Raw genomic sequence first — 21,549 nt, 5'->3', positions numbered from 1 at the left:
AAACGCTGCTCCCTTCCTGCTGCCCCCTTAACTGTCCATCACCCCCGTGACTGACTCACAATGTGGCATAATGGAAAGAGCACTAGATTTAGAGTCCAAAATACCTGCCTATGAGACTTGGTTCTTTCACCCATTGACCCATAACCTTGGAAAAGTCACTTAACTTCCCTGGGCCTCAATTTCTTCCTCTGTGAAAAGGAAATAATGACATTGCTGGATGTATGAAGATCGAACGAAATAGATGAAGAAGAGCTTTGAAACAGCAGGGCGTGGCCCCTATATGATCCTCCCCTCCCCACAACCACATGCTCCCAGCTCTCTCCCCAAGTCCTTGTCCCCGGGCTCAACACTGTCAGCAGGATCTAGGACAGGTTAAAATCCCAGCCTGGCACGCCCTTGCCTCAGATGGCCCTGCTTCATCACTCCCCTGTTTCCACTGCCACTCCGTGATGACATTCACAGAGACTCCGCTGTGGCACAGCACCTGGGCTTGGCCCACTCCAGCCGCCTGGCCCGCAGTCACCTCGTGTCCATTAAGCCCCAATCCAGATTTCTTTCTCTTTCAATTAAGCCACTTGGCCTGAAGACCTCTGCCCCTTGAGTCCTGATTTGCACAAATGCCCTATGAATAGCTTTGATTAGAAAGAAAAACCAGCATTTGGTACAAGTGCTGCTCGGCGCTGCCCTGAGTCCAACAGGGAAAGGAAGCCAATTTAACCCAGCGCTGTTTCCTGAGAGATTGGGGACAAGCTAATTTGGGGAGGAGATGGCAGGCGGGCCCCAGCCAGGGCTTGGCAGCTGCTAAGGCCTCAGCCCAAGCCCGAAGAGGCTGCCCCCACCTGCACTGGTTCATGGTTCCTGGCCCTCGCTGGCTTGTCTGTCCACGCTTGTGCCAATTCTAGGTTATTAACCTGGAGACACTAGGGCTCAAGAGGACTGGTGTGCCAGCCTCACTCAGAGGGAGGCACTAAAAGGCAGAGAAAGAAGGGGCAGCCTCAGGGGGGTGCCAGGACTGTGCCAGCCCCCACTCTTTGGAGGCCATACCCGCCCTCCCCTCCTGAAGTGTCACTGGGGCCTCAACTCTGCTCCAACATCCTCTCTCTCTCTCTGTCTCTCCCTTCCAAAAAGCAAATATTTGGAAGGGGCCTTTGACATCCTCTTTCTAGTTCGGGTGTTTATATCTCATGGAGTCACAGACCTCTTTGAGAATCTAATGAAAGCCATGGGCCACTTTCCCCATTAAAATGCATGTATATACCAATATTTTCATTACATTCAGGGTCTCTGCGAACTGTTGAAGTTTCCAGTAGGCTGAGATTAAGAATTTCTGATCTAGTTCAACCACTTTATTTTATTATAGATGAAGACAAGACACTAGGGCCCAGAGAGGGCAAGTGACTTGCCTATGGTCACACAGCAAATTAGTGGCACAGCCCATTCTGAAGCCGTGGGCCCAGACTCCCAGTTCGGTGCCCTTTCCACTCCCCCAGATGTTGTCTCCCTCCCTTTCCTCTCCATAGCTCACTTCTCCATCAGTCCTGTCCTAGGGCTCTGCACAGAACAAAGTACACACAATGTATGGTCAGTAAGTGTGGTTAACAGGCCAGCCGGAAGAAGGAACAGGCCAGCTGGAAGGAGAAACAGGCCAGCCGGAAGAAGGGCCAAATTTATTCAGCTGGTTCTTCCCTGCAGGGCCAGGGTAGATGTGGTTTGATTGCAGAGACATGTGAGGGGCTGGATTAGTGGTTGGATGGGTCTGTTCCAGGGTGTTCCTGTGACGTCTCAGAGCTCCAGGCTATCACCATGTGAGGGGCCAAGGAAGTGTCCTCAGGCTACAGAGCAGGGGACCAGAAGCATGCCCAAGCTTCTTCTAAATGCCAGGACCTTAGCTTTTAACACCACCTCCAGCCATTTCTGTTCCTCCTCTGCTCTGGAACCCATGCTGGCTCCCTAGTACCATAGCATCAGATTCGGATTTCTTCCCCTTGTGTCTTCTTTGCATAGGATGAGCTCATTTCTGCACTGGTCATTGTTGTCATCCTGTCCCTAGTTGGTGTGAGTGGGAACCAGTGGGGAGGTGGGCAGAACTCTGGCATGTCCTCTGCCTGCTTGGGGCCTTGGCCGGATATCTTGCTGTGCCTTACCAGTCATCTCTGCCCCCAGGACTGCAGTGCAACGCATCCGTGGACCTCATTGGCACCTGCTGGCCCCGCAGCCCCGCAGGGCAGCTAGTTGTTCGGCCCTGCCCTGCCTTTTTCTATGGTGTCCGCTACAACACCACAAGTAAGGAAGAAGTGGAGGGTGGACCATCTGCTGGGAGGTGGGACAGGATGGGGAGAGCTTGGAGGTGGGGGAAGTAAGAATGATGATGCCAATAACAGTAGTACCTCTTGTGGGGACCGCCCCTGTTTTCCAAAGGTCAGCGCTGTATTCTCCTGAGTGTCCTGTGCTCATTACTGGTGATTCTCACAATACCCTTGCAAGACACTATCACGCCTCCTATAACTAAGGCCCCTGAGGCTCAGGGAGGTTAGGGAACTTGCCCCATTGGCAGCTGGTAAGGGGTGAAGCTGGAATTTGCTTCCACGTCTGTCTAGCACTCCCTTCTGCCATTAAACTTCAGGTTAGTCTGTTTGAGCCTGCTGTAATACCGTGAAGCAGGGCAGGAATCGTCAGAGCCCCAGCTGTGTGGATAAGAACCCTAAGTCGAGAGGTTCTGAGGTCTACCCCGGCCCTCCAGCCAGGAGGCGGGGGACCCAGAGTTTTAGATGCACAGGCAGGGGCTCAACTTGCATCCTGGATTCATAGGTGGAGTGGGGACAGGACGGGATTGACCCAGGGTCCATCGGATACTTGATCCTCATGTAAACACCTGGCTCCCCGGAGGCCCAGAACCCCCATGGCTGGGCTTTGCAGCTCCCTGCTATTCCGCCTGCCACTCTTAGAATTAATTTGCTCTCCCCTGTCAATGACCCAGGTCCCTGCTTATCAAGAGAGCAACAGCTGCGGGCCAGGGGCCCTAACCTACCTGAGGGGAGGCTGGGGGCCTGATCCCTGCAATTGGGGCCTCCTGTGTGCACCCTTGGGTCCTGGTGGTCTTGAACTCAGAGCCCCAAGAGGGCACAGGGGTGAGCCCAGACACCATGTGGTTTACTCCAAGACTCACTGTGTGACCTCACAGCACATTGTTGCCCCTCGTCTGGCCCTCGGCCCCTCACCTGAGGATGGAGAGGGCTGGATGGCTTGGCTTCTAAGATGTCTGCCAGCTCAGAAACTCCCAAAGTCCTTCTTCTGCCCCTCTTTCCTCTACCAGATGGATTTGGGGGTTTAGAGTTAGGGGCTACAGCAGAGGAGTGGGAAGACCCAGCCAGAGAGTGGCTCCCCAGGGAATGACCTGGGAGGCCAGGGCCGGGCAGGAGGCTGGGGCAGCCAGATCCAGCGCCTCGTGTGTCTGTACCATGTCCTGGCCGTGGGAGGGACCTGGGAGAGGGAGAAGACACACTGGGAGGGGCTTGGGGACCAAGGGGAGGAAGTGCAGAAAGGAAGAAGGGCCTCTTGGCCAGGTCAGTCCAAGGGGTGCACAGTTGGCCAGCCCCCAATATAGTCAGGCCCATCTTATAATAAGGAAATTGAGGCACAGAGAGGCTAATAATCTATCAGAGGTCTCAGAGCCTGGAGGCAGGGTCACAGCCCAGGGACGAGAACTCTTACGATGCTGGGGGCTGAGTCCTTCTGGAGCCCTCAGGAAGGAGGCAGCATCTGCACATCAGAGGGGCTTCCAGGAGGAGGCACCAGATCCTGTCATGTCCACTTCCAGAGTGATTCTCGTGTCTGGCCCTACCTGCCCCCACTCCCCAGCGCCACTGCCCAGCCTCAGGTTTCAGATCTGAGTCGGTCACTCCTTCACTTGGAATCCACTCTTCTGTGGCCTCCGCGGTCAGGCCTGTGCTCCTGGGTGGGACCTGCCGGGCTCTCTGTAGTCATGGCCCTGTCGCCTTTTGCAGCCAGCCCTGACCACCCGCCATGAGTTCCCTCTACTCTCGTTGCAAAGGGTTACTTGGCATGCTCCAGATAAACATTTTCAGCCCTCAGTGCCTGGACACACGCTTCACTTGCTGGCCCTGCCCGAAGTGGCAGCCAGGAGTCCTAGGTTCTCACTCCAGCTGCATGTGCAGCTGGTTAAGGAGCCCTTGGCACAGACCTTCTCTGGGACTCAGTTTCTCCACCTGCAGAATGGGTAGGAGGATTGGGTGTGGTGCTCTCTAGGCTCCCATGCGCTTCCCTCTGTGATCCCAGGAAAGGAGCTGGGGTGATGGCCCCTTGACGTGGGGTCAGTCTGTCAGGGCAGGGCTGGAAGACCCCTTTCCAGGTGCCTCCAGCGCCAGATGAGGTGGAGCACGCCCATGCAATCAGTTGCAAGTGGGTACCCAGAGCTGCACCTCATCATTAAGCACTAATTAATCCATTTACTGATGAGTTGCTGCCAGGACGTCTAGGCCTTCTCCCTAATGCCCTCCCTCCTGCTGCATCCGATCTTCAAAGGGATGGGAAGCATTTCCAAAAATATCCATTTTCCCATGATTCTTTGGGAGGACTGCTCAGCTCAGCAATTAAAGACAAGGAGGTCGCATCCTCCCTGGCAACGGCTCCCTGCTTGTTGGGCCTGCTTTCTTTCAGATCACCTCCTTTCTCCCCATCAAAGCCTGCTTTCTCTGGGTGACGCAGCCTCTGGCGGGACTCCTGGCTCTCCCTCACATGCCAAGGGGGGCAAGGGTGTTGAGCAAAGGGGGTTTCTCCCACAATATCCACCAGTACCCTTTGATGGGGACAAGTGACACGCTCTGAGTCTCGTGTAAGGTTATATAAATATAGCTCCAAGACAATAAAAATAAAAATAACAGCCAACATCACATGCCAGGTACAGTTCCAAGCACCTTGTGCATGTTAACTAAAAATACTCAATTCTTGAAGTAGGAGCCGCTGTTCAGAGGCTCTAACTTACAGAGGAGGAAACTGACAGGTTTCGGGATTTGCCCAAGGTCACACAGCTAGTGGAAGGTAGTGCCAGGATTTGACCCTAGACTGTCTGGGTCCAGGGGCCACACTCTTAGCACTACTCCATGCTGCCTCTTAACTCAAGAACCACCCCACCCTATCCCACCACCCCCGGACCCCTTCCAACCAGATCTCTGTCCCCAAGCCCCTTTCCTTGGAGGTATTTCAGAGCGGTCTGTGGTCCCAGGACTTCCCAGCCATGGCAGAGACACTGGGTTGCCGTGGTTCCTCACCTCCGCCTCCCTTCAGACCTCCCTGAAAACCTGCTGGGTGAGCCTCAGCCCTCCAGTAACTCATCCCTCATTTAGCAATTAGGAGAGAATCAGCAGCCTCTTCACCAACTCTGCCCAAGGGCCTGAGGCTCCCCGAGACTACAGTCCACTGACATGGAAGAGCCTTAAAAATCCATTTAGCCAGATCTCCCACTGGCCAGCTGTAGCTGAGCAGCTCCTCAGCAGAGGGACCTAGGAGGGGAATGGATGGGAGGAGAGCGAGAGAGAAGAGGCCACGGCTATCTTTCAGCCCTGGAGGCCAGGACAGGCTCCCTATCATCACCCTCTTGTCCTGATGCTGCCAGCAGAGGCAGCTCCCAGGCTGGATGGTCCCTTGGGGATCAGCTGGTCCAGCCCCTCCTTTTATAAATGAGAAGGGGTCCCCAGAAGTCACTCACGCAGCACAGCAGCAGCTGGGCAGGCCCCAGGGCCCCAGCCTCTAGACCCTCACAGGGTTCTACCCCATGGGGCTCCAGACTCAAGGACTGGGACTCCAGCAGCTTTCCCAGCCCTCTTCCAGCCCCAAGGGCCAGTGGGAGCCACAGGAAGGCCTACAGTGAGGGAGACTCCAGGGGAGATGCTCAGGGCTTCATTTCTCTGCCAGGCAGTTCTGCCTGGAGTCAGAGCCAGAATTAACTCAAGGAAGCATGTTTAGAGCTACTGAGGCCAGAGCCGGGTACGGGGTGGGGTGGGGCGACCTCTGCCAGCAGAGAAGATGAGATGGAATTTAGAACTCGTGCTGTCCCTTCCCAGCTGGGTTTCAGGACTCTGGAACTCGAGCCTGGTAGGCAGGAAGGAGGGCGAGGGGAACACGTTGGGCAGCTCTGCCCATCCCAGGGACCTAAAGTCAGACATCAATTCGACTCACAGGGCCCCTCCCCATCTCCTTAGAAGGTGACAGGTTCTGGGCCACAATCCAGGCCGGTGACTGCATGAACCTCCATATGTCCCTGGACCACTCTGCTGCCTTCTTCCTTGAGTGACATGGGCCAGGCTAGGAGCAGCTGTGGCAGACCTGAGTGATGACATCTCCCCACACATGCCTGTCACCTGTCATTTTCTGTCCAAGAGACCTCCATCATGGATGTTCCCCCCACCCACCCACCACGACCTTCGAACATAGGACCGCTGTGGAGAAGTGCCCCCCTGGGGACCTTCCCCAAGATCTGCCCCATGAACTCTGAGCCCCCATGTGCAGCACGGCCAGGGAGGACCTCCCACGGCAGCCTCTGTGAGATGGCTCTACCACAAGAAGCCCTGTCATGCCACCTGCCACGTGAGCTGTCACCGCATACCCTTCCACCGTGTCATGCCCAGCCTCGTGAAAACTGACTCATGAGGTCTCACCATTTTTTGCTGTCTTACAAGACCCCTGAACAGGAGATTTCTCAGAAGAGCACCTTCCCGTCATCTGCCACCACATAAGGACTTAAAAGGAAACAGCCCAGGGAGCTGGCCAAGCCTGTCCATGGGCCAGTCCTGTGGGCATGATTGTGCCAGCTTGAGTGGGCAGAGCCAGGTCCACAGGTGGGCATCGGGAGAGCCACCAACCCCTGCTGGAGGCCAGTGGGCAGAAAGAGGCAGGAAGATGGGGGTGGTAAGGAAGCCCTTCTCCCCAGCTTCACTCCATAGCCCCCAGCCAGCAGGTGCCCGTGCTGGCCATCTACAGATCCATCGATGCATCCATCTGCGCCAGGATGGTCAGACAGGGGCCGGGGCTGCCCTGCCATCACTGCCTCTCTCTTCCTTTTCCAGACAATGGCTACCGGGAGTGCCTGGCCAATGGCAGCTGGGCCGCCCGCGTGAATTACTCCGAGTGCCAGGAGATCCTCAATGAGGAGGTGAGGCTGAGCCGAATGAGGCTGCCCGTATGAAGGGGGGTCCAGGGTCCCCAGCAGAGTTTTGTGCCTGCTTCTTGGAGTCAGGGAGCCAGAGGCTAATGTCAAGGCCCTGCCCTAGCGAAGCTGACTGGGGAGCTGGAGCTGTTGACTTGGAAATGGCCCATGAGCAGGCACCCTCGAGGGCGGGCTGGACCAATGGGGCACTGGGCAAGCTCTGATGGTGATGAGACAGGTCCTTATTCCTTCCTTCCTTCCCCCTGTGCTCATCAGGCAGCCGCTTGCACTGGGCATGGGACTGTCCTGGGGGTGCAAAGGGAGACCAGACTTGGTCACAGGAGTCCCACCCTTTTCCACCACACACGCCTGACAGATACATCCAGTTCCAGCCACGGGGCTGTATGGGAACCAGGGATGGGGTGGAGGTAGCAGTGCAGTTTGAAAAAGCCCTTGGAAAGCCTTTTAAAATGTTAAATGTTTTTGAGCAGATGTTGCTTACACAGAACTCAGCAGGTACAAATGGGAATACAATGTCCCCTCCCACCCCGTCCCCGGCCACTGGATTCCTCCCAGAGGCAACCATTTTGCCAATTTCATAAGTGTCTTTCCAGAGACATTCTCTGCATACATGAGTAATTATATATACGTATTCTTTTTTGTTTTTACCTGAATGTTGCATATTACGCACATTGTCTACACCTTGCTTTTTTCATATAATCATCTATCTTAGAGATGGTTCCATATCAGTACATAAAGAGCATCTTCATTCTCTTTGCATTTGTATAATATCACAAAATGAACCATAATTTATTTAAACCAGTCTTTATTCTCAGTCTTCAGTTATTACAAATGGTGCTGCAATGAATAATCTTTGAAGGGTGATTTTTGGCAGAGGCACAAATATATCTATCCTGGAATTGCTGTTGCCCTCGGTCTCCTTTGCCACTGACACTTTCTCCCTCAGTGCTGAGGAAGGCGGGGGTCAAAGAGCAGAAGGGGGGACACTCCAGGCTGTCCGAGGGCCAGGGCTTCTGATTGTGGAAGAGACGGACTGACCTAGGCAGTCCCAAGAATCCCATTGCCTAAAGATCGGAGCTGGAAGAGACCTTGGAGACTCTCCCTCCCATCTTGAGGTTCCCAGACCCGCCTGGTTATAAGAATCGTCCAGAGGCAGATCACCTGGGGTCAGGAGTTTGAGACCAGCTTGTCCAACACAGTGAAACCCCATCTCTACTAAAAATACAAAATTAGCCAGGTGTGGTGGTGCACACCTGTAATCCTAGGTACTAAGGAGGCTGAGGCAGGAGAATTGCTTGAACCCAGGAAGCAGAGGTTGCAGTGAGCCAAGATCATGCCATTGCACTCCAGCCTGGGCAAAAAGAGGGAAACTCCATTAAAAAACAAAACAAAACAAAAAAACGTGGCCAGCTACGGTGGCTCATGCCTGTAATCCCAGCCCTCTGGGAGGCTGAGGCAGGCAGATCACAAGGTCAGGAGATCGAGACCATCCTGGCCAACATGGTGAAACCTCATCTCTGCTAAAAATACAAAAATTAGCTGAGCATGGTGGCGCATCCCTGTAATCGCAGCTACTTAGGAGGCTGAGGCAGGAGAATCACTTGAACCAGGGAGGCGGAGGTTACAGTGAGCCGAGATTGTACCACAGCACTCCAGCCTGGCGACAGAGCAATAATCACCCAGAGCACCTGTCCAAATACAGGTCCCAGGGCCACACCCAACACCTAAGAAATCACACTGTCCAAGGAGGACCTGGGAATCTGTCTTTCATGAGTGCCCCAGGGGAGCCTTCTGATGGGGCAAAAGTGAGAAACTCTAATCTAGTGCAACCCGTTCACATTACAGATGGGCAGACTGGGACCCAGAATTGGGGACTGATTCACACAAGATCACATGGCCAGAGTAAGTCAGAGCCTGGAACCCAGGGCTTCGGAGCTCAGGCTCTGCTTTGCCCACTGCCAGGTATCTGTGTGAAACAAAGTTAAGGATAAAGAATCACTTTCCTTCACCCCCAGCTTACTAAGCACCCACACGGAGAGCCCACCTGGGAAGTCCTGGGATTGGGAGGAGGGCTCTTCCTGGACTGAGGGAAGGAGGTGGGGTTCCAGGTTAGGAGACTTAGTTGGGCCAGAGGAGATGGCCTTGGCTGGGGGAGTGGGAGTGGGCAAGACCGTCCAGGGATGTGGGGAATCCGTAGCCCAGCACACAGTAGAGGAGGTGGGAGAAAAGGAAACGGGGCCGGTGCTCAAAAGAGCGGGTCAGTGCTGTCAGCGACTCAGGACCACACGCCATGCCAGGGAGGGATAGTGTTGAGGAGGTACAGCTAAGCCACGAGGTCAGGCTGTAGGCCGCACTGTCTGTCCCAGCCTCACGCCCTGCACTCAACCCTCCTGAGGGTCAGGGCGGGGTCTTCGTGGTTCACCTGTCTCTCCTGCTCTAATGTAAGCCCCTTCCTTTCAGTTGGCTGATGGGGACACTCGGCAGCCCCCGTTTTCCCTAGCACCCTTCAAAGGCTCAAGGGCAGTAGGTTAGCCACCCTCGGCCCACCCTGCAACGCCCACCCCTGCCAGGACAGGGGTCTCTCCCTCTCTCCACCAGCAGGGTTAGGACAAGGAAGAGGATCAGGAGCCCGGTCTCATCAGCCCGCTCTTTGCATTGCAGTGGGAATAGCACAGACCTTAGGGTTTGGGTTTCAACGGGAACCTGCTGCATGACCTAGAGGAGGCAACTTAACCCCACCAAGTTCCCAAAACTGGTGGCCAGGAATTCAGATCCCTGCCTTCTGGGGATGGAAGGGTGGTATTGGCCTGTCTTGGCCTATGGGAGATGTTCCATTCACCTGCCACCCCCTGTCTCTCATCTCCCCTGTGAGGTCAGGGGAGGTTGTAATGGACACCTGGGGGAGTGACCTGCCCCACCCCCCAGCCCATCCATGCCTGGCTCTGCCGCCTCTTTCCTCTGCAGCCCCTGCTGGCCTGGTGCCTAGCACTCTGGGTAATCGATTAATTTAATTAGTGAAAATGCCATTCCCTTCTGCCAGCCCCCAGCCTCGCCAGACCTCTCCCAGAACTGCAGAGGAAAGTAGCCAATTAATTGAGTGGTAGGTTTCTCAGCTCTGGGCCTGGGCTAAGCCCTAATTAAGCTCCAGCGCCCTGGGGTATTGCAGATAATGGATTCGCAGAAGTCCGCCTGTGAAATGGGACTTGCGAGGGCACCCCAAGGCCAGGCACCCCAGGAGATCTGCCCGCAGCCAGCACCACCAGGGAACAGGCCCGCAACTGGGGAGCCTGTTGCATGCATGGCTGGCCCGGGGATGGCACTGAGCCCCCATTACAACCCCTACACCTGCTCCCCGTATCAGCACCCTCTCCTCCCCCAACCACCTCCCGCCGCTACTGTTCACTCCCTTCCCCACTGTCCGACCTTCCCCCACCCACCCGACACTTGCACGCACTCTATTCCCTTTCCCCACACTCTGCTGAGCACAGGAGCTTGGGCCTCAGGCGCAGTCTGGGAGGGCACACTGGTGGGACATGAAAAGGAACCTGGGGTCTGGGTTTGTGGGCCAAGGTTCATTGCTCACCGTCTGGGGAGAGGTGGGCAGTGGTTGGACCAGGGCTTCTGAACTGTAAAGGTGCTTTTTCCTAAAACGAAGCTCCGATTCCGTGGGCCTAGCGTAGGGCACACATTCCACTTTCCTCAAGATCTCTGCGAGCTCCTCTGTGTGCTGCTGCTGGGCCAGGGGCTGCCCTTTGAGGACGGAGGGACTGGAGTGAGTGCCCACTGTGGGGTAAGAGGAGTAGCTCTGGCAACTTCAGTGGAGAGGAGGTGCCAGAATGGAGTGGGCACCGGCGGGAGCTTGGAAGGGAGGTCTCATTGCCACCATCCCAGAGAGGCATCGGGACGGGTCTGGCACTGCAGCGCCTGGGACGAGGTGGTGTCAGAGTCAGCCGCGCACTAATTGCTTATTCAATTCAGGTCACTGAGGGTACAGCAGAGTGACCTCTGCCAAGTACCATGCTGTGCCACCCTCCTTAGGGCGGGGTGCCTGCTGGTCTCAGGTCTCCAGACTGGACGGAGAGGGAGCACTGGTCAGGGCCCCAGGGGTAGCTGTGCCCATTTGTCCTTTGGACATCCCAGCTGCTTTGCTGTTATCGTGGCCGTCGGTCAGTGTGTGACTGGCTGTGCCTGGGGGTGCTGCTGACTCTCCTCTCCAGGTGTCACTGGCCACCTCTCAGGGTGTTTCTAGGTGCCTTTTAAGGCTTTGCTGTCTCTCTAAATAATGCTGTCCAGAACTCTGGTTGTTATTGGAAATGTCACAGTGTCACTGGCTTCTGTCTGGGTGATGCAGGATGTATTTGTCTCAGGGTATCGGCAGCCATCCCTCAGGCTGTCTCTCCAGTTGTCTTCTCAAGCTGTTTCTCAGGTTGCATCATGCTGATGTGACCAATAAGAGAGAGGGCTTGAACCTGGCCCAGGCCCGACTGCTCAGGGAGCCACACTGAGACTGTCCTCTGGGAATGGTTTCGCCTGATTCTCCCTCTCAGGCTCTTGGGCAAAAGCCCTCATGGGTGCTATCCTCCCAGCAGGAGGTCCCCCGAGGCTCCTGGGCCCAAAATGGAGCGAGACCACCCCAGAAAGTGCCTCTGCTTTCAATTCCTGCTTGCCCCCCCAGAAATCTCCCAGGGGGCTGGGGGCGGTGGCTCTCGCCTGTAATCCCAGCACTTTGGGAGGCCAAGGCAGTTGGATTGCCTGAGCTCAGGAGTTCAAGACCAGCCTGGGCAACATGGCGAAACCCCATCTCTACCAAAAAATACAAAATATTAGCTGGGCGTGGTGGCGCATGCCTGTGATCCCAGCTACTCAGGAGGCTGAGGCAGGAGAATCACTTGAACCCAGGAAGCAGAGGCTGCAGTGAGCCAAGATCCTGCCACTGCACAACTCCAGACTGGGCGACAGAGTGAGACTCCATCCCTCCCCCACCCAAAAAAAGAAATGTCCCTGGGAAACCAGGAAAAGAGGGATTTCAAAGCCAGGCAGGCCCAGGTTCCAGGTGCCGGCTGCATGGCGTGGCCAATTATTCAGTCTCTTCTACGGGAAGAACTGGGATGAGAGGAGCAGTCTCCAAGGGCAGCTGTGGGAAAGAAAAGCAGTGGCATCTGCAGAGCTCCTGGCACAATGCTCAGCATACAGCAGGTGCTTAATAGATGACTCCTCCCCACTCCAACCCCAAGGGCCTGGTACGGCCTGACTCAGGAGCGAGGTGGGGCCTGGCAGGTGGCAGTGAATGGTCTGCCTGCACACTGTCCCCTCCCGCCCAGCCTGGGCCTGTGAACAAGGCCAGGGTGTCATGCCATGCTCGGCTCCACACATGCTGTCATTACCCAGGGGCTTCTCAGCATGGATTTGTGGAAAATTTAATAAAAGGATATTAAATACCAGCTCCAGACAGCCTGTGATGCGTGCATATCTTCCGGAGCCTCCGGATTGGGGCATCTGCCGCCAGGCGCTTAGAGACCCCCCCACTTGCATGGGTGATGGGTCCCCTCTCCTCACTCCCCTCTGTCTCTCTCCTGCCTTTGTTTACACCTCCCTGGATCCCAGTCCTTTGGAGGCTGGAGTTGTTAATGTAATTTCCTGCCATGTTCCAGAAAGCCTCTGCCGGGAAACCAGCTCTGAGAACAGAGCTTCTGTAGGAGCCTCTGGACCTAAGAGGTTCCCGATGAGGATGCCCCTTCAGAAGGGCCTTGGTGGTCGGGCGGAACTGGGCATAGGGTCTTGGCTACTCCTGGGATGCCTGGTGGATAGGACTGGACTTGACCTCTGATTTCATGTGGGTTCTGTAATTCCAACAGGAAGGCCTGTGGAGTAGCTCCTTGGTGGCTCTGAGAGGATGATGAGGGCCGTTGTGAGCTCACCACTTCTCAGCACTTGCATGTCACCCGCTTCTGTGCCTCATGATCATTCAGCCCCACCCCAGAGCCTGGAAACGGGGAGGGAGGGAGGTGCTGCCAGGGACCCCTCCTTTCCCAAAGCCACCTGCTTTTCAACACCTGTCTTTCCTTCCTTCACTCACACACTGCTTCGGAGTTCGAATGCATGTCAAGCTCTTGGTTTCTAGGCCCTGCTTCTTGGGACCTATAAAAGTGTGGATGAGGGCTTTGCTCTGGGGCAGGAGTCTGCAGAGAGCTGGGCATGGGGACTGGCCAGTCCCCTATTATAGGCTGGGGACCTGTTTGCAGCCTTTGTACCTTGCCAATCTGCACATGCAGGCAAGAGGTGGTTTTGAAGTTGCGCGACCTCCAGTGCGTCAACATAACCTCTGTGCTGTTTTCCTACAAACTAAAGCCCAGAAGCCCTCCCGGCTCCCACTATGGGGTTGCCCTGATGGTTTAAGACGATAACAGATATGAAAATCCTCTGTAAATGGGAAGGCTTCATCACTCTTGGAACTTAAGATTGCTGTAAAGAGGAGGGCAGTGACCTCCATCAGTATATTAAATTCATTAGGAAATAAACCCGGGGAATGTGTTCCAGTCCTGGGAGAGGATCCTGCTCACTTTGCACAGATCCCCTTGGGCCAGGGATGGGGAAGGCCCTGGAAAGTGAGTTATGGAGCCTAAGGAGACTTTTCTGTGGTTTCGGCTGATTCTGTGGATGCCAGAGCCCAGCAGCTGCCCGGCCCCTCCTCGCTCACAGGAGCAGGCGGCGTTGCAGCAGGAGGGATTCAAGGGCGGCCGAGAAGGTGGTGACTCAGTTCAGAAATGGGTGGAGAAGACAAATCCCAGGAGGTTGGTGTCTCTGCAGCTGAGAGGTCCACCTGGTGTTCCGACCGGGTGGCAGCATGGGCAGATGCGACTGTGAGGGCGCACCTGCGAGCCGGCCACACACGCTTGTGCGTGCAGAGGGGGCGTCTGTGTGGAGTGGGGAATCCCACGTGATGTGGAGACTCAGACACAACACAGAGCAGTGAACAGAGCATGGGATTCAGGGACAGACAGAGCCTCAAACTGGACAGCATTGCTCTGCAGCGAGGCCTGACCCACAGCAGGTACTCAGGAAGGGTGAGTGGCCCTTGAGATCATGACCTGCTCCGTCCCAGCCACCCCCAGGCGATGTTGTCATAGAGCGGCTCCCATCCAGCAGGCGCAAGGGCATGGCTGTGCAGAAGGCTCACCTCTGCCCCTCTCTCCTGCTCCAGAAAAAAAGCAAGGTGCACTACCATGTCGCAGTCATCATCAACTACCTGGGCCACTGTATCTCCCTGGTGGCCCTCCTGGTGGCCTTTGTCCTCTTTCTGCGGCTCAGGTGAGAAGACCCCAGCACTTCGTCCTCTTGTCCCCGGGCCCTAGAGCAGGAGCAGGGTGGGGAAGTGAGAGGAGCAGCTCGAGGTCGGGGTGGGGGTTGCTGGGAGAGGGTGGCAAGGGCTGGCTTATCCGAGAGTCTCAGGTCTCCGGGAACCTCTGGCAGAGCCGCTATGCCCCCTCCCCAGTAGCTGTTGGAATGGTGGGGAGGGACAAAGCTTGTCTTATGTCACCCACACCCAGGCCGGGCTGCACCCATTGGGGTGACCAGGCAGATGGAGCCCTGGAGGTGGGGGCTCCATGGAGTGGTGCCCCATTTCAGGTTCGAAAGTACCTGGGCCCCAGCACTACCGCCAAGGATGCAGGTGGCAGAGCCAGGGATGGGGATGGTTGGGATCAGGAGCTGAGCACCAGGGCTGGAGGCTGGGAGCAAGGCTGACCCCTGTGACTGTCCATCCTGGAATGGCAGGGAGTGGAAGGCACCCCCAGGGGAAACAGGCATCCCCAGGAAGCCAGCTGTCCTGGTCCATGGAGTGCCAGGCAGAGCCTGGGGCTTTTGTCTGGGTGGGTTGCAGGCAGGAAGGGCTCCATGGGGCATTAGGAGAGCCTTGCTGTCACTTCCCTGTGTGACTTGGCCAGTCAGCCCTACGCTGTGCCTCAGTTTCCTCATCTACACATCTGGGTTGGGGTGATGTGGGTGGTCTGCCCCTTATCCTCTCTCTCCTGTCGCTCCCATCATCCACCTGCCCTGCTGCACCAGGAGCATCCGGTGCCTGCGAAACATCATCCACTGGAACCTCATCTCCGCCTTCATCCTGCGCAACGCCACCTGGTTTGTGGTCCAGCTAACCATGAGCCCTGAGGTCCACCAGAGCAACGTGGTGCGTCCTGGCGGGGGAGCGGGGAGCAGGTCAGGCCAAACCCACGTCAGAGAAGGGGCCCAGGTGGGCCTGCCCTGCAGAGGAGGAGCCCACAGAACAGGAGTGGGATCCCAGGGTGTGCCCCGTCCTGCCTGGGGGAGGCCCAGGGCCAGGGTTTGGTGCCGCCCCTGCCCCCCATCATCATCTTTGGTTGGGGGTGGGGTGGCAGGGCTGGTGCAGGTTGGTGACCGCCGCCTACAACTACTTCCACGTGACCAACTTCTTCTGGATGTTCGGTGAGGGCTGCTACCTGCACACAGCCATCGTGCTCACCTACTCCACCGACCGGCTGCGCAAGTGGATGTTCATCTGCATCGGCTGGGGTGAGCTGGGCAGCCACCTCCCCGGCCTGGGCAGTGGCAGCCGCCGTGCTGCCGTCTCCTCACCCAGACTCAGGCCAGAGTGCTGGGGGGCCTGAGGGATGGAGGTCGGGTTGGGGCAGTGGGGTGTGCGCCATAGCCCTCTGCTCGTCTTGGGGGTGGGGGGCAGCAGGAGCACCTTGAAGGAGATGTGTGAGTTTGAGATCCACCCTGGGTAACCCTAGACCCCCTGGAGCCTGGGCTGCACTGGGGTCCTCCAGGCCCACATCCCCCAGCCCCCGCTGAGGGCTCTGTGACAGCCCATCTCTCCCCCAGGTGTGCCCTTCCCCATCATTGTGGCCTGGGCCATTGGGAAGCTGTACTACGACAATGAGAAGTAAGTCACTTCCTTTCCCTTCCTGCCCCCAAGGTTTAGGCTCCCAGCCTAGCTTGGTGACACTCCCAAGGGCCTTGGGCCATGCTGGCTTTCCCCTCAGGACCATGGCTTCTGCATCTGTAAAGGGAGGGATCTGGGGGGTTGGACTCATTCAGAGGGTCCCTGCCTGTGCTCTGCCTGGGTGGGACTGGACAAGCAGGATCCAGCCTCCTTTATCTGCCTTGAGCTTACACAGGAAGCAGCCTGGAGCCAGACTGCCCAGGTTCAGAATCGTGGCTCCATCATTAAATAGCTGTGTGACCTTGGACGGATTACTGCAGCGTGCCTCGGTTTCCTCATCTGTAAAATGGACATACTACTGCCTCAAAGGGCTGTTGTGGAGTCATATCAGTCCATCTATATTAAGCATTTAGAATCGGACCTGGCACATAGAGCAAATGCTGTATAAATGTGTTCTAGTAATACTAAGACATCTTAATAGAAAAGTCCGTGAATTTAACAGAAGTGGACCTAGATGATCCCAGAGGCTTCTTCCAGCTCTGAAGTTCTTTGGTTCCTTATGAAACGGACTCAGGTGTTTCCAGTCATGCCTGGAAACTTGATTTCTGCTGCAGTGGTGCTCAGCCTTGGCTCACATTAGAATCACCTGGGATGCTTTGAAAAGTACCAGTGCCCAGGCTTCACCGCCAGAGAGTCAGGTGTAATTAGTCTTTGGTGTGGCTTGGCACCCAGAAGTCTTGAAAACTGCCCAGGTGATTCTAATGTGCAGCTAAGATTGAGAACCACTGAGAGAGAGGGAGGCAGAAAAGGTGGACATGGATGGCAGGGGAGCCCCAGGACCTTCTTTGCCAAACAGGTGTTCCCAGGAACCTATCTGACTGACTGACCTGGCGTCCAAGTGGCCTCCACCACAGTGACAAGCCCTCTCCTCCCCCCACGGAGGGGAGGGGGCCTGCATGGCTTCATTGGGCTGACAGAGGAGCCTGGAAGATTATCTTGCGTGTTTATGAGGTTGACTCCCTCCTGACTCAGGCTAGCTGAGGCCTTGGGAGGCCGAGGCAGGCGGATCACTTGAGGTCAGGAGTTTGAGACCAGGCTGGCCAACATGGTGAAACCCCATATCTACTAAAAAAAAAAATACAAAAATTAGCTGGGTGTGGTGGTGCGCACCTGTAGTGCCAGCTACTTGGGAAGGCTGAGGCAAGAGACTCTCTTGAATCCAGGAGGCAGAGGTTGCAGTGAGCCAAGATCGTGCCACTGCTCTCTAGCCTGGGCAACAGAGCGAGACTCCACAAGCCTCAAAAAACAAAGCAAAACAAAAACTGTTTGGGCTAAAGGAGAAAGTGAGTCTGAGCGGCTCTGAAGCCCCACCTGGTGGTGAGAATTCAACACTGCAACAGAGGGGATCTGGGTGTGAGAAAGCAGAAACGAACTTGCAGACCAGAGGCTCAAGGACTGGACCCAGCCCTCAGAAGCTGTGTGTGGCCGGCAGGGTGTTTTCTGGAAACTCGATTTTGTAGCCAACCTTTAAAAAATCCAAAGGTTTCATATACAAATCTCAATTTCTGGCTTATGAGATCTAGCCACTGGGGGTCTTCTTACCCACGAAGACGTAAGGGCTTCCAGTTTGTCTGGTCCCCACCCACTCCCCAGGCCTCCCTGGAGCTTCCTGGAGGGACACTCAGGAAAATGCAAAGCAATTACCCCCTGCAGCAGGTAGAACCTGTGCAAATATTCCTCTCAAGGTCGTTCGGGCTGCGACTGGACAGGTTCAGGCTGAGATTGAGAACTGCTGGGTGCCCACTGGGTGACAGGTGTGGTGCCACTCCCACCAGCAGTCCCCCAGAGGACATGCTGGGCCTCAGCCACAGCCAGGGGACCGTGAGGAGGAGCCAAGGATGCAGCCTATGTATTGAGCCCATGCCCGCTCCCAGCCACTCAGTCTTTCCCACTGTCTGCCTCCTGCCCTGATGCTTGCTTCCAACTTTGCATCTCATCACAGAGGATGCTGTCCATTCTGCAGATGGGACAACTGAAGCTTGGCAGTGGGATCAAGTGACTTGACCTTCTGCCAGGGCTGGAATTGGGACATCTACCTCCTGGCTTCCAGCCCCAGTCCTGTCCTGGCCAAGCACAGTCCCTCCCCATGCCACCGAGGCAGATGCAGATGACCCCTCCTCCCCTTTCCTCTGTGGCCTTCTAGGTGCTGGTTTGGCAAAAGGCCTGGGGTGTACACCGACTACATCTACCAGGGCCCCATGATCCTGGTCCTGCTGGTAAGAACCTGGGTAGGGGCAGGAGACAGGGCCCAGTGGGGAGGGGCGATCAATGCCAACCGTGGACAGAAAGGACCCCTCTGCCTAGAGGTGGGGGCCACCCAAGGAGGGGGCATGGGCCAAGGATGTGCAGCTGCTCCTGAGGAGGAGGGAGAACAGCAGGAACACTGAGAACAGAGCTGAGAAGCCTGGGTCCCCAGCCTCTTGCACACTCCAGCCCGCTGGTGTGCTCAAATTGCAGATCAATTTCATCTTCCTTTTCAATATCGTCCGCATCCTCATGACCAAGCTCCGGGCATCCACCACGTCTGAGACCATTCAGTACAGGTAACCGGGTACCACCTCCCCCAGGCCTCCCCCTGATGAAATCCCTGCTCCCCATGCCTCTCACGTGCCAGAGACCTGCCACTCCCTCCCCTGACCTGGCCCTCTGCTGAGCCAGCGGGCAGCCAGTCCTGGGGTGGGCTGTGACTCCAAGCCTCCCCACCCACCCCACCCCAGGAAGGCTGTGAAAGCCACTCTGGTGCTGCTGCCCCTCCTGGGCATCACCTACATGCTGTTCTTCGTCAATCCCGGGGAGGATGAGGTCTCCCGGGTCGTCTTCATCTACTTCAACTCCTTCCTGGAATCCTTCCAGGTACAGCCCTGGAGGGGCACACTGGCACCTCCTTGGGTGGGGATTCTCCCAAGCAGATGCCTGGAGGGTAGGAGGCCAGGGAGAAGCAAGGGGCAGCCCAGAGGCTGGGTGGGCAATACCTGTGACCGACCTTTGACGCCTCCTCTCTCCTCCCCAGGGCTTCTTTGTGTCTGTGTTCTACTGTTTCCTTAACAGTGAGGTGAGGACCTGGGGGCCCTGCGGCGGGGCTCAGGGCTGCAAGGCCTGTTGGGGCTGGCGATAGTCTAGAGCCTTCTCCTCCCCTCCCAGGGCTGGCTCTCTCCCTCCCTGTTCCTCCTAGGTCCCTAGGGGGATGCCGCTGGGAGCCCCAGGCCGGCCCCTCCCACCTGTCCACTCCCACAGTGACAGCCCTCTCCTTTGCTCTCAGAGGCTGCTGGCACCAGGCTAGAAGCCAGAGCTCCAGTATCTTTGATGAGCCTGTGAAAACCAGGAAGGGCTGAGCCCTGGGCAGGGGATATGTGTGGGTTGAGAGCAGGAAGCCTTGATGGCAAAGGCCATATGGTGCCTTCGTGTGGGTTAGAAAAGGGTGCCCCTTCCCCAGGACACTTGAGAAACCTGTTCCGGCAAATATGCAAAGCAGCCATGTTAAGGCTGTGAGTGCTGTCCCCTCCTGAGGACTTCTGTGTACTCAGCAGATCTGCACAGCCTCTTACCTGCACAGCTGCTCGTGGCGACCCAGGGGAGGGAGGGGGTCCTGAACCCCAGGCTCAGATGTCGTGCTCCTCTCTGTGCCCGCAGGTCCGCTCTGCCATCCGGAAGAGATGGCACCGGTGGCAGGACAAGCACTCGATCCGTGCCCGAGTGGCCCGCGCCATGTCCATCCCCACCTCCCCCACCCGTGTCAGCTTTCACAGCATCAAGCAGTCCACGGCAGTCTGAGCTGGCAGGTCATGGAGCAGCCCCCAAAGAGCTGTGGCTGGGGGGATGATGGCCAGGCTCCCTGACCACCCTGCCTGTGGAGGCGACCTGTTAGGTCTCATGCCCACTCCCCCAGGAGCAGCTGGCACTGACAGCCTGGGGGGCCACTCTCCCCCTGCAGCTGTGCAGGACTGTAGCTCATGAGTGGAAAGTCATCTACAGGACTGGGCCAGTCCCGGGGCCTCTGGCTTCCCTGCCCAGTCCTCCCTGGAGAAGGGACGTGGAAATGAATGGAAATGGGCTGCTAGACATCCACAGCAGCACGCGCGTCCCTCCAAGGCTGTCTTCTCCCAGAGCACAAGTCCAGCCCACTGGGACCTGGGGCTGCCCTCAGCAACTGTGGGGAGGCCGTTTGGTGCCCTGGGGCATCATGGGCAACTTGTGACAGCCTCTGACTCACCACGATGATGCCTCTGGACCTTGGTGATGCCTTCCAACACCACTGGGAACCAAGGGCCCTCGCTCAGGAACCCTGGAGACAGAAGTCAGGTGTCATCATCAGACGTGTGGCCACAGCACTAGAGTCACCCCCCAGGCCTCCAGAACCTCATTGACACTGTGGCACTGCCACCAGCAATGCCCTGCCTCGCTGCCTTCATCCTGAACATTTACTACCCTGCAGGCCAGGCCAGCTGCCCCTCACTTCACCACAGGCAGTACCCTCACCCCACACCAGTCACCTCCTGCCCCTTTTCCTCTTTTGTGAGAAGAGGGGGCTGGAGTGGGCAGAGTGGCCTGTGAGCAAGAGCCAGGGGTATCCCAGCCCCAGCCTCTGGGGCAGAGCTTGTAGCCCCGGATGGCCTCTGGGGCAGGACCACTAGCTAAACAAGCCAGGAGAAGGTTCCTGCCCAAGTGGCTCTTGGGACAACATGCTGCTTACACTCTAGGTGTGGACCAGCTACAGCCCCCACTGACCTGCCCATGTCCAGAGGGACTGGACAGCCAGAGCAGGGCTTTGGAGGGCACTAGAAGATGAGGGTATCGGCTGTGAGGCGGGTGATTGGTATAAATAATAATATTTATCTTTTCAACCAGCATTTGTGAAGGCCTGGACTCCACAGGGGGCTGGATGGAGAGGGTGTTTCACAGAAGTGGGAGCCATTTCCCAGCTTTCAGGGGCTGCTGTGTTGCTGGGAAACCTGACCCCACTCTCACCCCGGCAAGGATAGTGCCAGGAGAGCCCCCGAGGGCCAGGAGAGGGGTGAGGGCAGAAGGGAGGGCTTCGAGGAACAGGTGGATCTGGCCAGGGCCCCCTTAGTTAGGGACAGCTTGTTGTGAGGAGGTCAAGTAGAGGGAGAGGAGGACCAGGGTTAAGGATGCAGAGGAGGGACACCATGGGTCAGGGGAAGGAACAAAGGAGACAAGAGTGTGTCCCAGCCCTGGGCAGGAGCTGAGCTGAGGAATGGGAAGCAGAATTAGGGTGCTGGGCCACCGGACAGGCCAGAAATGCAGCTATCTCCGCTTGGGCACCATAAGAGACCATCCCTGAGACCCTGAGGTTTCTTGTGCAAACTCGAGGGAAGGGGAGTACAGAGAGGGCAACAGGGAGTGAAGCCAGGCAAGGAAGGCAGGGGAA

The 21,549-nt window shown here is 56.7% G+C and overlaps 1 protein-coding gene across 5 annotated transcripts in view; it reads left to right on the top strand.

The window, feature by feature from the left end:
* CRHR1 (corticotropin releasing hormone receptor 1) overlaps positions 1-21,004 on the top strand; it is a 50,622-nt gene extending 29,618 nt beyond the window's left edge. For 2 of the 5 annotated variants that reach the window (XM_008012243.3, XM_008012244.3), the window contains exons 3-13: positions 2,164-2,283; positions 7,083-7,168; positions 14,385-14,491; positions 15,248-15,368; positions 15,577-15,730; positions 16,043-16,103; positions 18,307-18,379; positions 18,621-18,706; positions 18,881-19,016; positions 19,174-19,215; positions 19,794-21,004. In XM_008012243.3, coding sequence (XP_008010434.1) covers positions 2,164-2,283; positions 7,083-7,168; positions 14,385-14,491; positions 15,248-15,368; positions 15,577-15,730; positions 16,043-16,103; positions 18,307-18,379; positions 18,621-18,706; positions 18,881-19,016; positions 19,174-19,215; positions 19,794-19,934 — 1,127 coding nt within the window. In that variant the 3' untranslated portion in view covers positions 19,935-21,004. The other 3 variants (XM_037993909.2, XM_037993908.2, XM_008012246.3) reach the window with 3 other exon arrangements.
* The last annotated feature ends 545 nt before the right edge of the window (positions 21,005-21,549 follow it).

The sequence above is a fragment of the Chlorocebus sabaeus genome, chromosome 16 (assembly GCF_047675955.1).
Source record: "Chlorocebus sabaeus isolate Y175 chromosome 16, mChlSab1.0.hap1, whole genome shotgun sequence".
NCBI lineage: Eukaryota > Metazoa > Chordata > Mammalia > Primates > Cercopithecidae > Chlorocebus > Chlorocebus sabaeus.
Note: the sequence above shows the minus strand (reverse complement) of the source record. Positions and strands in the feature narration are given on the sequence as shown.